General features: G+C 42.0%; 3 protein-coding genes across 4 annotated transcripts in view; 1 reads left to right on the forward strand and 2 right to left on the reverse strand.

Moving 5' to 3' along the window:
- The window catches only part of LOC114664509 (pyruvate dehydrogenase (acetyl-transferring) kinase isozyme 2, mitochondrial-like), a 905,310-nt gene that overhangs the window by 830,094 nt on the left and 62,615 nt on the right, over positions 1-12,601 (reverse strand). The window lies entirely within an intron of this gene.
- Positions 1-12,601, reverse strand: part of LOC127530166 (uncharacterized) — a 341,522-nt gene that overhangs the window by 254,425 nt on the left and 74,496 nt on the right. The gene's annotated exons all lie outside the window — the stretch shown is intronic.
- samd14 (sterile alpha motif domain containing 14) overlaps positions 1-12,601 on the forward strand; it is a 101,994-nt gene that overhangs the window by 82,504 nt on the left and 6,889 nt on the right. For both annotated transcript variants that reach the window (XM_028819969.2, XM_051936403.1), the window contains 2 exons: positions 4,430-4,531; positions 5,161-5,316. In XM_028819969.2, the coding sequence (XP_028675802.1) occupies positions 4,430-4,531; positions 5,161-5,316 (258 nt within the window). The remainder of the gene's footprint in view (positions 1-4,429; positions 4,532-5,160; positions 5,317-12,601) is intronic.

Here is a 12,601-nt window from a genome sequence, read left to right on the forward strand (position 1 = left end):
TACTTTGCCCCGGGGGCTTATGATTCTGGTAAGATGGCCCTGCACATGCAGACACTTGTCCTTTTATTAACCTGGATGAATTGATTGCATGTAGTAATAAAATGCATTGCTTTTGTCATTCCAACAGATGGCACATCAGATACATTTGCACTGCTTTTTACAAATTCCATTCCAGATGGGCTATAATAGAGACCTAGAAACAGACACACAGATACATTAACACTGCTTTTATGAATTCCAAATTGCATGTAACAGGGGCATAATCTTTGCATTTGTCATTCCAATAGATGGCATATCATAAATATTTGTAGTAATACATTTTATTAGTGCAATGTGTATGATGTGCCATCTGTTGCAATGACAAATGCAATGCATTTTATTAGCATTACAAAATACATTCTACTAGATACAGTAAATACAATCAATTAATCCAGCTTAATAAAATGACAAATGTGTGTGTGTGTGTGTGTGTGTGTGTGTGTGTGTGTGTGTGTGTGTGTGTGTGTGTGTGTGTGCACCTTTGTATCTATGTGTCTGTCCAATTGCTAGGTCTTGGTGTGATGCCTTTGGTATGGGATTTGTAAAAGCATTGTTAATGTTATTGATGTGCCACCTGTTGGAATGACAAGCGTAATGCATTTAGTAATAAAATGCATTGCCTAATTCATTCCAACAGATGGTGCACTGCAAATGTTAATGCTGTGGTCTGTGTTGATTTCTTAGATTTCATCCCATCTTAGATGGGTATCACAGCTAGTACTTTATGATTTTTGTACTTTTTCCAGCTGCAAACAGACTCCCCTCTGGGACCATAAAAGTCCACCTAAGTTAAGATCAGTCCCAGCTCCGTGTTCAGATGGAATTCCAGAAGGCAGAGTCTGCATGTCCTCCCCATGTAGTGTGCTACTCTTTCTGTGCAATACTTAAAATGTTCAGCTTAAGGCAATTTTGGGTCATAACCTTTATAACTGGGGGGTGGGGACTACCAGTTATGTAGTTTGATAAAATCCCCAGTGACTCTGTCAAACTGGTTTTAGGCTTGCCCCAACAAAATTAATTAATTAATTGTCTGGAGGGGTTATGGTGACACTGCATGTTCCCCAAATCCTGATTTAGAACACTTTTTGTGGAATACTTCGTATCAGCTCGGCAGTTCTTATAATCAATGGGAAAGCCCACCAGGGTTGAGCAGTGCCAGTCGAAGTATCGAGGCAAGTGGGGAGGGCTTGCCCCCCTTATTGTCTGGAGCGTATGCCCCTTGAGTTACCAAAATAGTGCCCCTCAGTGTCCAGAGCATGAATGGGGAAGGTGGGGTGGAAAGATCTGGAGCGTGGCCCGCTTGAGTTATATAAATGGCACCCTTTTAGCGCGCTTTTAGCAATAAAGGACCTTCATTGGGGTTTGAGGTCCCCCTGGGTATCCAGAGAATGCCCCCCTTGATAAACGATGTCCCCTGCTGTCCACAGCACAATTTCAGTATTATTAAACTTCGAGGATCCAGGTTTGGGTATTGGGGTTTTGAAGCCCCCCTCGGTATCCAGAGAATGTGCCCCTTGAGTTACCAAAATGGTGACCTTGTTGTTCATCACACAGAGTTTGGAGATTTCTGGAGCGCACGCTGCTTGAGTTATGTAGGGGTCTGGGACACGCTTGCCTTAACTTTCACACACAGTGCCCTTTGTGTGATGGTGTGCCCTGGACGGCCACCTACAGTACGTCACCTAACGGACTGACCAGTTCTGGGAGGGTCACAGAGGGCAGGGCTTATGCAGGAGATGATGGCCTCTTCCAGCAGAAAGGCAAGAGTCAACCATAAAGACATTTTCCTTTGCAGAATTCTACAGCTCGTTACAAAGGACCCCCGAGTGTATTTTCCATATTTCAATGTGAATCAGCTTTTACCTATATAATGCTCCTAAATATCTGTGATAGGCCCGCCGGGTCTCTTCCTCGGTACAAGCTCAAATTGATTCTTTAGTCCACGTAGTACATTGAAATTCTTATGCCAGCTGCTGCCCATGTTAGGCTTCAGCAGGTTCAAACATTCTTGGCTTTGCTTGCCAGTCTTGACTCAGTGAGCGCCATGAAGTCTTTTTGTCAATTCACAACACGGAGCTCTGTATCGCGCAATGCTTCTGCCATCTAGTGGCTACAACTGGAACTGCATTGAAATATTAACAATAAAGGGATCTGTTAGATTTAGGTTTGCAATCGCTTCCCAGGCTTAATCAACATTTATTAAAAAATAATGTCTTTCATTTAGGATGACCCAAGAGATTAGACCTTTGACTACCACTTGGGGATTCTGGCTAGAATATGGTCATCTATCACTACATGAGTGCCTGGCAGCACAGGTCATTTTAAGGTGTCTTTTTACCTTAAAATGAATTGAGCCGCCATCTGTTGGGATGACAAATGCAATTCATTTTTTTTTTTTTTATATTTTTATTTTATTAATTTTCATTGTAATCATTCCATACAAACAGATCAATTTATAACCCAACAAATTTGAAGACTAATCAAATTCAATTCATTTTATTACTATAAACGTTTGTGATGTGCCCTTTGTTGGAATGACAGAGAGATAGCAACCAGAGACAGGGACATAGCAGAGTTATATGTGGAAATATTAAGTCAAGAGAAATATAGTACGACAGAAAGGCTATATTTAACTTGTTTTACAAGGCTGCTTTCACTCCTAATATTCATTGCAGTATAATGTTTTATACATACAAATGAAACTGAAGGGAAGCCATTGGGACAATGCAATTTTCATTCAGTCCTTTACTGGGGTCGTTGATGACTACTGTACCATCTTTCGATGGAGAGGAAGCATGAGCCTTGGCACAGAGTCGACGTCACATCTGTGCCAGTGGGGCTTCTAACTTGCAACATCTTGAGAGGCCTCATGGTGTCTACGCTCACTTTCCACTAATCAGTACCATGTATGGGTTACTACCATATTAGCACATTCAGTGAATTATCTGCATGTGCTATTTATGGATTGGGCTCTCCAAGACCCCAATATAGCACATTGTTTTATTATCTGTGAACTGTGCGTCTGCTCTGATCAGTTAAGATCCATGCCTGAAACAATTGCTCTTGCTTCAGCTAAAAATGTATATATGCTACAGTAAATAACCAATCATAGTATCACAGAGTTATTTTCCATTTCTGGTTATGTCTCTGTTATATGCCATTTGGTATGGAATTCATAAAAGCTGTGTTAATGTTTTTAATGCACCATGTGTTGGAATGATAAAGCCATACAACCAGACAGATGCACAGACACTTATCCTTTTAGCGTGTTTGGCACTGACACTTTCTGCAGGAAAAAAAACCATAAGGCCCTAGCTGTTCTGACCTTTCCAAGATGACTTGAAATCTAAGTAATTAACATAGACGTCAGCATTAATGTTTGAATGTATTTTGTAATGTATATAGTAATAAAATGCATTGCATTTGTCATTCCAACAGATGGTACATCACAAACATTTGTCCTGCTTTTATGAATACCATACCAAATTTTTGTAACGCCTGTAGCAATAAATGGTACTGCATTTTCATTCTAACAGATGGCACTTCACAAACATTAGCACTGCTTTTATGAATCCCATTCCAAATGCCATATAACAATGACATATGTATGTATTCCATTTGTCTTTCCAACAGATGGCACATCACAAACATTAGCCCTGCTTTTATAAATCCCACACCAAGTTTTTGTAACAAATGTAGTAATAAAATGCGCTGCATGTTCATTCCAACAAATGGCGCTTCACAAGCATTAGCACTGCTTTTACTAATCCCATACCAAAAAGCATTTAATAGAGACACAGCAACTAGACAGACACACAGACATTTGTCCTTTTACTAACATGGATTGATTGATTGATTGTTTTATTTGTCCTGTGTGTCTTTACCTTTTTTGTTTTTTTTTTTATGCCACTGCTGCAGTGTGCATCTAAATTGCCCCTTTGGATTAATGGACTAATCAAGTCTAAAATGAGTTACTATTTTTGAGGTTATGTTGGCGAGTGAGCCCTCTGATTTATTCAGATTTCATCCCAGGTTGGTTCCCGCCTTGTGCCCATTTATTACCAGCTCCAGCAATCCTGCTTTATGTCATCGACTTAAAAAAATTCAGGGTCTTCATCAAAATGGATGACTTATTGTGTGCCCTCCCTGTCTGCACTACACATCCCCAGAGTAAAGCTGGCATCGTCTGCCCTCTATCTTCCTTCTGCTTGGTGTAATAGCCAAAATGATGCCAGGATACTTTCTGCTTCAGGCCTCCATTGGTTCCCTGATCCTGTCCGTTATTTCATTACATTCCTGTACTTTGTGATTTTTTTATTTTTGAATATTTTTTTTTCCTCAGTGGTTTTCTAAACTCTAAACCCCAGCTGCCATTTTTCTTCTTCATCAGGAGTCAACTCTGAGTGATGACTTTGGTTCTCCGTCTCCACGAACCCCCAGCGAGAAGAAGTCCTCCCATCCGTATCAGACCCTCTCACAGTCGTCTGACGAGGTATGAGAATCACTGGGCACACGGCTCCTGGTGTGCTGGATAATAATAATAATAATAATAATAATGTATTTTATTTATAGGGCACTTTACATTTGTAGTAAATCCCAAAGTGCTACATAAAAAGTTTAAAAAAGGCAAAACAAGTTAAAAACAGAGAATAAACAACAATAATTAGTAGCATTCTTGTTAATAAGCTTTCCTAAATAGATGGACTGGATGCTCCTTTAAAGTCTGAATGAAAACATAAAAGAAAGAAACAAAAACGTGTCTGATGGGGCACAAAGGAAGAGACAGAGAGACGAGTTCAGTGGCCTCTCCTTTATTGCCAAACACTTGGGGGGGGGGGGGTATCTAGGCCTCCCCCCTGCTAGCCAGTGCCCACATTTACCTGGACCCCCCAGAATGCCCCATTTGGGTGAACTACAAGTTGATGTTTTTGCTGCCAAATGTTTTTAAGCAGTGGTGTTTCTTCCACTAAATGCACCAGGGCTCTAGGGTTGGGTGCCTGGGCTCAGTTGTTCTCATGTCTGGACCCCCCCATCCACTTTTACTTGCCAATACGGGGCTGCCATTATCAGATGATACCTACTCACTACCACCTTTGCTGTGTCTCTCTTTCTATCTTTCAGCTGCTGGATGAGCCCCTGTACCCCGTGTCTACATGGACCACCCCGCAAGTGTGCCAGTGGCTCAAAGGGCTAAACATGGAGCAGTACATCACAGAGTTCACTGCCAGGGACGTCGATGGAGAGCAGCTGCTGCAGCTGGATGGCACAAAGCTCAAGGTAAGCTGGATGGTTTAATCTTCATCACTCACTTAGTCGATTTTGTGGGAGAAGCAGTCTGATGACTAAGGTTTGCATTTTTACTTGACTTTATTCTTTTTTATTTTGAAGATTTACATTTACAGGTGCTGGTCATAAAATTAGAATATCATGACAAAGTTGATTTATTACAGTAATTCCATTCAAAAAGTGAAACTTGTATATTAGATTCATTCATTACACACAGACTGATGTATTTCAAATGTTTATTTCTTTTAATGTTGATGATTATAACTGACAACTAATGAAAGTCCCAAATTCAGTATCTTGGAAAATTAGAATATCAATTAAGACCAATGCAAAAAAAGGATTTTTAGAAATGTTGGCCAACTGAAAGGTATGAACATGAAAAGTATGAGCATGTACAGCACTCAATATTTAGTTGGGGCTCCTCTGGCCTGGATTACTGCAGCAATGCAGCGTGGCATGGAGTCGATCAGTCTGTGGCACTGCTCAGGTGTTATGAGAGCCCATGTTGCTCTGATAGTGGCCTTCATCTCTTCTGAATTGTTGGCTCTGGCGTATTGCATCTTCCTCTTCACAATACCCCATAGATTTTCTAAGGAGTTAAGGTCAGGCGAGTTTGCTGGCAAATCAAGAACAGGGATACCATGGTCCTTAAACCAGGTACTGGTAGCTTTGGCACTGTGTGCAGGTGCCAGGTCCTGTTGAAAAATGAAATCTGCATCTCCATAAAGTTTGTCAGCAGCAGGAAGCATGAAGTGCTCTAAAACTTCCTGGTAGACGGCTGCGTTGACCTTGGACCTCAGAAAACACAATGGACCAACACCAGCAGATGACATGGCACCCCAAACCATCACTGACTGTGGAAACTTTACACTGGACCTCACGCAACGTGGATTCTGTGCCTCTCCTCTCTTCTTCCAGACTCTGGGACCTTGATTTCCAAAGGAAATGCAAAATTGACTTTCATCAGAGAACATAACTTTGGACCACTCAGCAGCAGTCCAAAGGTGAGACGCTTCTGATGCCGTCTCTTGTTCAAGAGTGGCTTGACACAAGGAATGCGACAGGTGACACCCATGTCTTACATACGTCTGTGCCTGGTGGTTCTTGAAGCACTGACTCCAGCTGCAGTCCACTCTTTGTGAATCTCCCCCACATTTTTCAATGGGTTTTGTTTCCCAATCCTCTCCAGGGTGCGGTTATCCCTATTGCTTGTCCACTTTTTTCTACCACATCTTGTCCTTCTTCCCTTCGCCTCTCTATTAATGTGCTTGGACACAGAGCTCTGTGAACAGCCAGCCTCTTTAGCAATGACCTTTTGTGTCTCGCCCTCCTTGTGCAAGGTGTCAATGGTCGTCTTTTGGACAACTGTCAAGTCAGCAGTCTTCCCCCTGATTGTGTAGCCTACAGAACTCAACTGAGAGACCATTTAAAGGCTTTGGAGTTAATTAGCTGATTAGAGTGTGGCACCAGGGGTCTTCAATGTTGAACCTTTCACAATATTCTAATTTTCCGAGATACTGAATTTGGGACTTTCATTAGTTGTCAGTTATAATCATCAACATTAAAAGAAATAAACATTTGAAATACATCAGTCTGTGTGTAATGAATGAATCTAATATACAAGTTTCACTTTTGAATGGAATTACTGAAATAAATCAACTTTGTCATGATATTCTAATTTTATGACCAGCACCTGTATATTTATTTGCCTGGCAGACACTTTTATCCAAAGCAACTTACAAAAGATATATACGTAACTGAGTGACATGAGGCTGAGGCCTGTTTGTTCAGCATGTGGAGTAGGACAAGTGACAAAAGAGGATTGGCACAAGTGAACAAGATGTAATAACTAATCTCTCTATTATAACAAAAAATAATCTTGGAAAGGAAAACCAGGGAGACGAGACGTGATCTTCTGGGAAGACACTTAAAAACCCCCGAGACGAAAGAGATTGGCCATGGAGCATCTCACAGGGACCATAAACATGAGACTTGGTGCCAAGAGGATGTCCCAGGACCGTCTGGCAGGGACGTGGAACATGAGATTCTTGCAAGACACGCCCTACTTAGTACTAATATCAAATAAGAGCACAGGCAGCAAAACTTCCAGTCGTGTAACGGCACGTAGCAGACACAGATCCTGTGCTCTCAGCTCATGTAAAGCGTATAAGGACAATACGTTCTATGAAATGTCAACAACTAAGCGAAGAAGAAAGAGCAGCGCGGAGAGAAAAAAAAATGCAGATAAGAGATTATGAAAGCAGTGGAATTCGAAAGGCTCAAAAAAAAATCGATGGTGCGATACACATGCAGAGAAAGGTGCTAAACAGTGCGTGCGTCAAACTGGTGTTTGCCTGTGGTACCAAATCCTAACTAATCCATGATAAGAAGGATGAGGGCTGACCAGAATTAAGGTAGAAAGATCTCAATTAACTGCTGAACATTGCAAAGGAAGGAATTGTTGCAATGGCTTTGTAGAGCTAAATGTTTATTTGCAGACAAATATTTATGTGTGGTTTCTGAAACAGAACAAATACAATAACCTAAAATAACTCACAAAAATAAAGGCTCGGAGAACGCTAAAACAGGTAATGCCCAAAAAGGTCAGTAGATGGCAGCAGAAAATAACAGAGCGCTAGGACGTGCTGTCGTTGGCAAAAGGCACCAAATAAAACTTACCAAATACGTTAGCGCTGTACAGACTCAGACAAATCACTACTTAAGCAACTACAGTGGAACCTCGGTTTGCGAGTAACTTGGTTTACGAGTGTTTTGAAAGACAAGCAAAAAATTTTAATAATAAACTTTGACTCGATAAATGAGCGAGGTCTTGCAGTACGTGTAATACGTATACGCTTTGTCTGCTGAGCGTCATGTGATCACAACTGAGCCGATGGTTCCTCTCCCTCTCTCTCACTGCGGGATTGTGGGTAATCGTCTCCTATTCTCCGTCTGAGTCGGCGTGCCTCACTCATATAGTCAAAATCCGTATGAGCGTATACTATTTACTACAGCATTAGCATTGTGACTGTGTGTATGTGTGTGCACGTGCGCTCGTGTGCGCTGTGACGTTTGAGTCCCCGTCTTGCACCCTAAAACACGAAGCTGAGTCTCAGTACTTTAGCACCACCAGCTTTATTCATCTTGAAACAGCAACAGCACGGTTATTTATTGTAGCGGGATCTGCTGCTCTCCTATACACAGACACAGCAGTCAGGCAGGGCCCTGCACATTTATAATGTGCCTTGTATCACCCATCGACGGCAGGCGCTTATAGCATGTCCGCGATCTTTTCGGATTCGCTTTTACGGAGAACTGCTACAGCGCTGGGAGACTGCGACTGCTTCGGGACGCTCTTCCGCGTGTCGTCCCGTTGGATGCAATCCCACAAGAGTTTAGAAACTCACTCACACCAGCCATGATTCTTTTCAAAGGTAATTTGTTTTATGTATTTTTACTTTATATTTTGTATTAATCATTTTTATATGAATAGTTTTGAGTTGTGGAACAAATCATCTGAGTTTCTCTTTATTTCTTATGGGGAAATTCACTTTGATATAGGAGTGCTTTGGACTACGAGCACGTTTCCGGAACAAATTATGCCCGCAAACTGAGGTTCCACTGTATTACCAAGTCTGTTTTGTTGAAGCTCTTATATATTAATAAAGAAGCAACATTTCTGAATGTACTTATACAGTTTTGAACGTTAAACTCAACACACTGTGACATAAAGGGTTGTCTGAACATGTTAGTAAAACAACGTTACGAGCTTCATCATTACTTGCAGAAAATCATTTCTAATAAAATAAACAGGAAAGCGTAACTTCAGGGCCGCTGCTGGCCAAATGGGTGCCCTAAGCAGAAATTTACTTTTGTGCCCCCTCCCCCAAATATTACGGAAGTAAAAATAAAATAATAAAAAAAAACACCTACTATAGGGGCCAAAATAGAACTTTATTCAAATAAAAGTAAATACATAAATAAATTGTATCATTTATAAATTACTATTGTAGCTCTACAGCAAAAAATACAAACTAAAATTACACTTTAAATAAAACATTTATAATAAATAAAATAAACAATAATAAACTGAAATAAAATCAACACTGTCATCTGCTGGAGCTTTCCAAAGTTCAAACTTTACAAAGGCACACTTCTGCTTTTTCTTGAGGCAAAGTCGTAAATGAGCTCTTCATATGATAAAGCCTTTGCTAATTCAGAGTTGATGCTGACAATTGCCAGACCAATCATGCGCTCTTGTGCCATAGATGAGCGCAAGTACGTTTTGATGAGCTTCATTTTAGAAAAACTTCACTCAGCAGAGGCAACGGTTACAGGGAGCGTCACTGCTATGCGCAGAGCAATCCAGAGATTTGGGTACAGAGGTGAGGGCGCGCGCGTCATCACGTGTGCTTAGCCTACTCTGCATTCACCGTAAAATACAATATATACGTTTATATTTTTGTTTATTTGCATATGTATATTATTAATATTAATTTATTATAATATATAAAAAGATTTTTTTGAGCAGCTGGGATGTTGCCCCCCTGGGAGTTGGTGCCCTACGCAGACTGCGTACTCTGCGTATAGGGAGCGGCGGTACTGCGTAACTTACATCAAACAGATGCACACAAAGTCAAAAAACAATTGAATAAATGTGAGTACGTGCAGAGGCATAGCTAAGGTTTTCAGCACCCCCTCCTGTTTGCCAAAATGCAATGGGGAAGGGAAAGAAATATCAATTTGTTGCCCCCTGGATGCTGCGCCCGGGTGCAGATGTCCCCCCTTGCCCCCATAGCTACACCACTGGGTACATGCAGACTCCTGAAGTACAGCGTTTTCTGCGTATGAGATACAGAAATAAGACGTGCGCACGCTCACGCATAACCTGTGAGCATGATGACGCAACGGACAGTGTGTTCAGAATTTTGTACAAAAGGTAAAGAATATAAAAGCAGTAAAATGTGAAAGTATTATAGCGTCCCAGCCAGGTTGAAGCCTTTTTTATTTTTGGAGTGACTGTTAGGTCTGATTGAGGGTGGGCGCAATACAGCATGGAAGACTGACAGCGGGGTACTGATTGATGCGGTAAGGGGGGACCCGGGACGGGAGGAGCAGAGCCGACTGCTTCGGACCCACAGCTGGAGGGGGCCCACTGCGCCCATGGTTTTTTTTTCCTGTGATGCGCAACGCTGCTGCGGAGGGCCCAATGGAGCAACAGACTCCTTCACTCCAACCTCTATTACTAATTTTTTTTATATATATAATTCACAGGCAACATATTCCATCACCTAATTACTCCACATGGACGTCTCCACTCGGCACTCCAATCTTCATTACGCTCACTCAGGCCCGCGCGCCTGTTGCCGCCTCCACGGCAGTAAGTTATTTTATATGGAAATCTGAATATCTCGAAAGTATGAAAACAATCTTTAAAACCGAATATAAATGTAAAAACAAAATAATGTGGATCTCATCTTCATAAAATAAAAAAAATATATAAAAAATATAAAAAGCAAAAAAAAAAAGTTCTTGGCCTAGCTATTTACCTCCACGTGCTGCCTGGTGGAAATGGCAAAAGCTGGCTAAAATGTAGCTTTATCTGTTAATGTATCATCACTAAAGACATTTAATGCGGGCCTGCTCAGACCTCCATCACTCATACCCTTCACTCAGGGCCTTGTACGACAGTCTGCGCTGACAGCCTGCAAATTTGGCTCCTGTCAGTGTGTTACGGTTACAGTTGTCAGTGTCAAACGGAAATCGTCAAAAAGTGATGGTTGTAGATGCCGGGAAAATGCATTTCTGGAGCTCAGAATGCAGGAAATCACTTGGCGGCCGGAGCTCTGCCCCGGACCCCCTAGCTGCCGGGGTCGGGCCCCATACAGTTTGCCTAGGGCCGGCTCTGGGAGGAGGGTGCTAGTAGGTTGTGTTTGGGGTTACGAAGTCGGCGTTCTGTTTCTTGATTGTTCAAGTAAAACTTTTGTGAGACTTTACTACGTCTGTCTATTTTTTCTTTTTACTTCTTCTCTTTTCAAGCTGGACGCGGAGGGCGCTACAGTATCAAAAAAAGATAGTAAAGATCGCATTAGCACAAACAAAAGGAAATCATTACTCGAAAAATTGGATGATAAATTGGACTGGACTGTTAATACTGATGCTCTGTTTTTTTGTGTTGGTCCAATGCACATAAAGGAAATAAACATGTGGATACCAAAACATTTGTAATTGCAACAATTTTCTAGGAGAAATGGGGCATCTTCAAGGAAAATTCCAGGGGTACCGATAATTTCGGCCATGACTGTATGATTTGTTGTAAAGTTTGTAAGTGATCATGTATTGATGTGTCTGGTTTGGGTGGGTTGTGATCAGTCGTTCAGTCATTTCCCAACCCGCTATATCCGAACACAGGGTCACGGGGGTCTGCTGGAGCCAATCCCAGCCAGCACAGGGCACAAGTCAGGAACACACCCTGGGCAGGGTGCCAGCCCACTGCAGAATCCACATTTAAGGGCACATACACACCCACACACACACAGAGGACAATTTAGGATCGCCAGTTCACCTAACCTGCATGTCTTTGGACTGTGGGAGGAAACCGGAGCACCTGGGGGAAACCCACGCAGACACGGGGAGATCATGCAAACTCCATGCAAGGAAGACCTGGCGAGTGAACCCAGGTCTCCTTACTGCGAGACAGCCCTCCAATTTCAGAAGTCTCAAAAAATATTTGACTGACAAGCTATTCCATAGCCAGGTATGAGCAGCTCCATCGTTATTTCGTTACCTGTTAAGCAGTGTCACAATCATCACTTTCAGACATGATGTAGATTTGGGGCAGCCACCTGTATATATATTGTGTCCTGCTGCAAATTGTTGGAAAAAATAAAGAGATCTTTACAGATCAGAGTCCACGACTGAACTGAACTGTTGCCTTAAGATTGCGGCTTTAAAGACCAGTGGAGGGTGTGATGTCATCAGGGCCGGAACTGGAAGTGACGTCATCAGAGTCACAGGAACTGGGCGGGGTGTCCTGAGAATGGTCTGTAAGGGATTGAGAGAGACGATCCGTACACCACGCCACCCCCTGGTCAGGCATGGAATTACTATTATTCAGGCCCTGTAGTTGTTTCCTAATCGCACTTGTGTGACATGCAGGTAGAATAGGTCTGGTGTTGATTCTTAGTGTGGAATTTGCATTTGGAAGCTGCCACTGTGAACTCTCAATAAGAGCTGTCCATGCAAGTAAAAGCAGGCCATCATTAGGATGAGAAAA

Source organism: Erpetoichthys calabaricus, chromosome 14 (assembly GCF_900747795.2).
Source record: "Erpetoichthys calabaricus chromosome 14, fErpCal1.3, whole genome shotgun sequence".
In the NCBI taxonomy this organism is placed as follows: domain Eukaryota; kingdom Metazoa; phylum Chordata; class Cladistia; order Polypteriformes; family Polypteridae; genus Erpetoichthys; species Erpetoichthys calabaricus.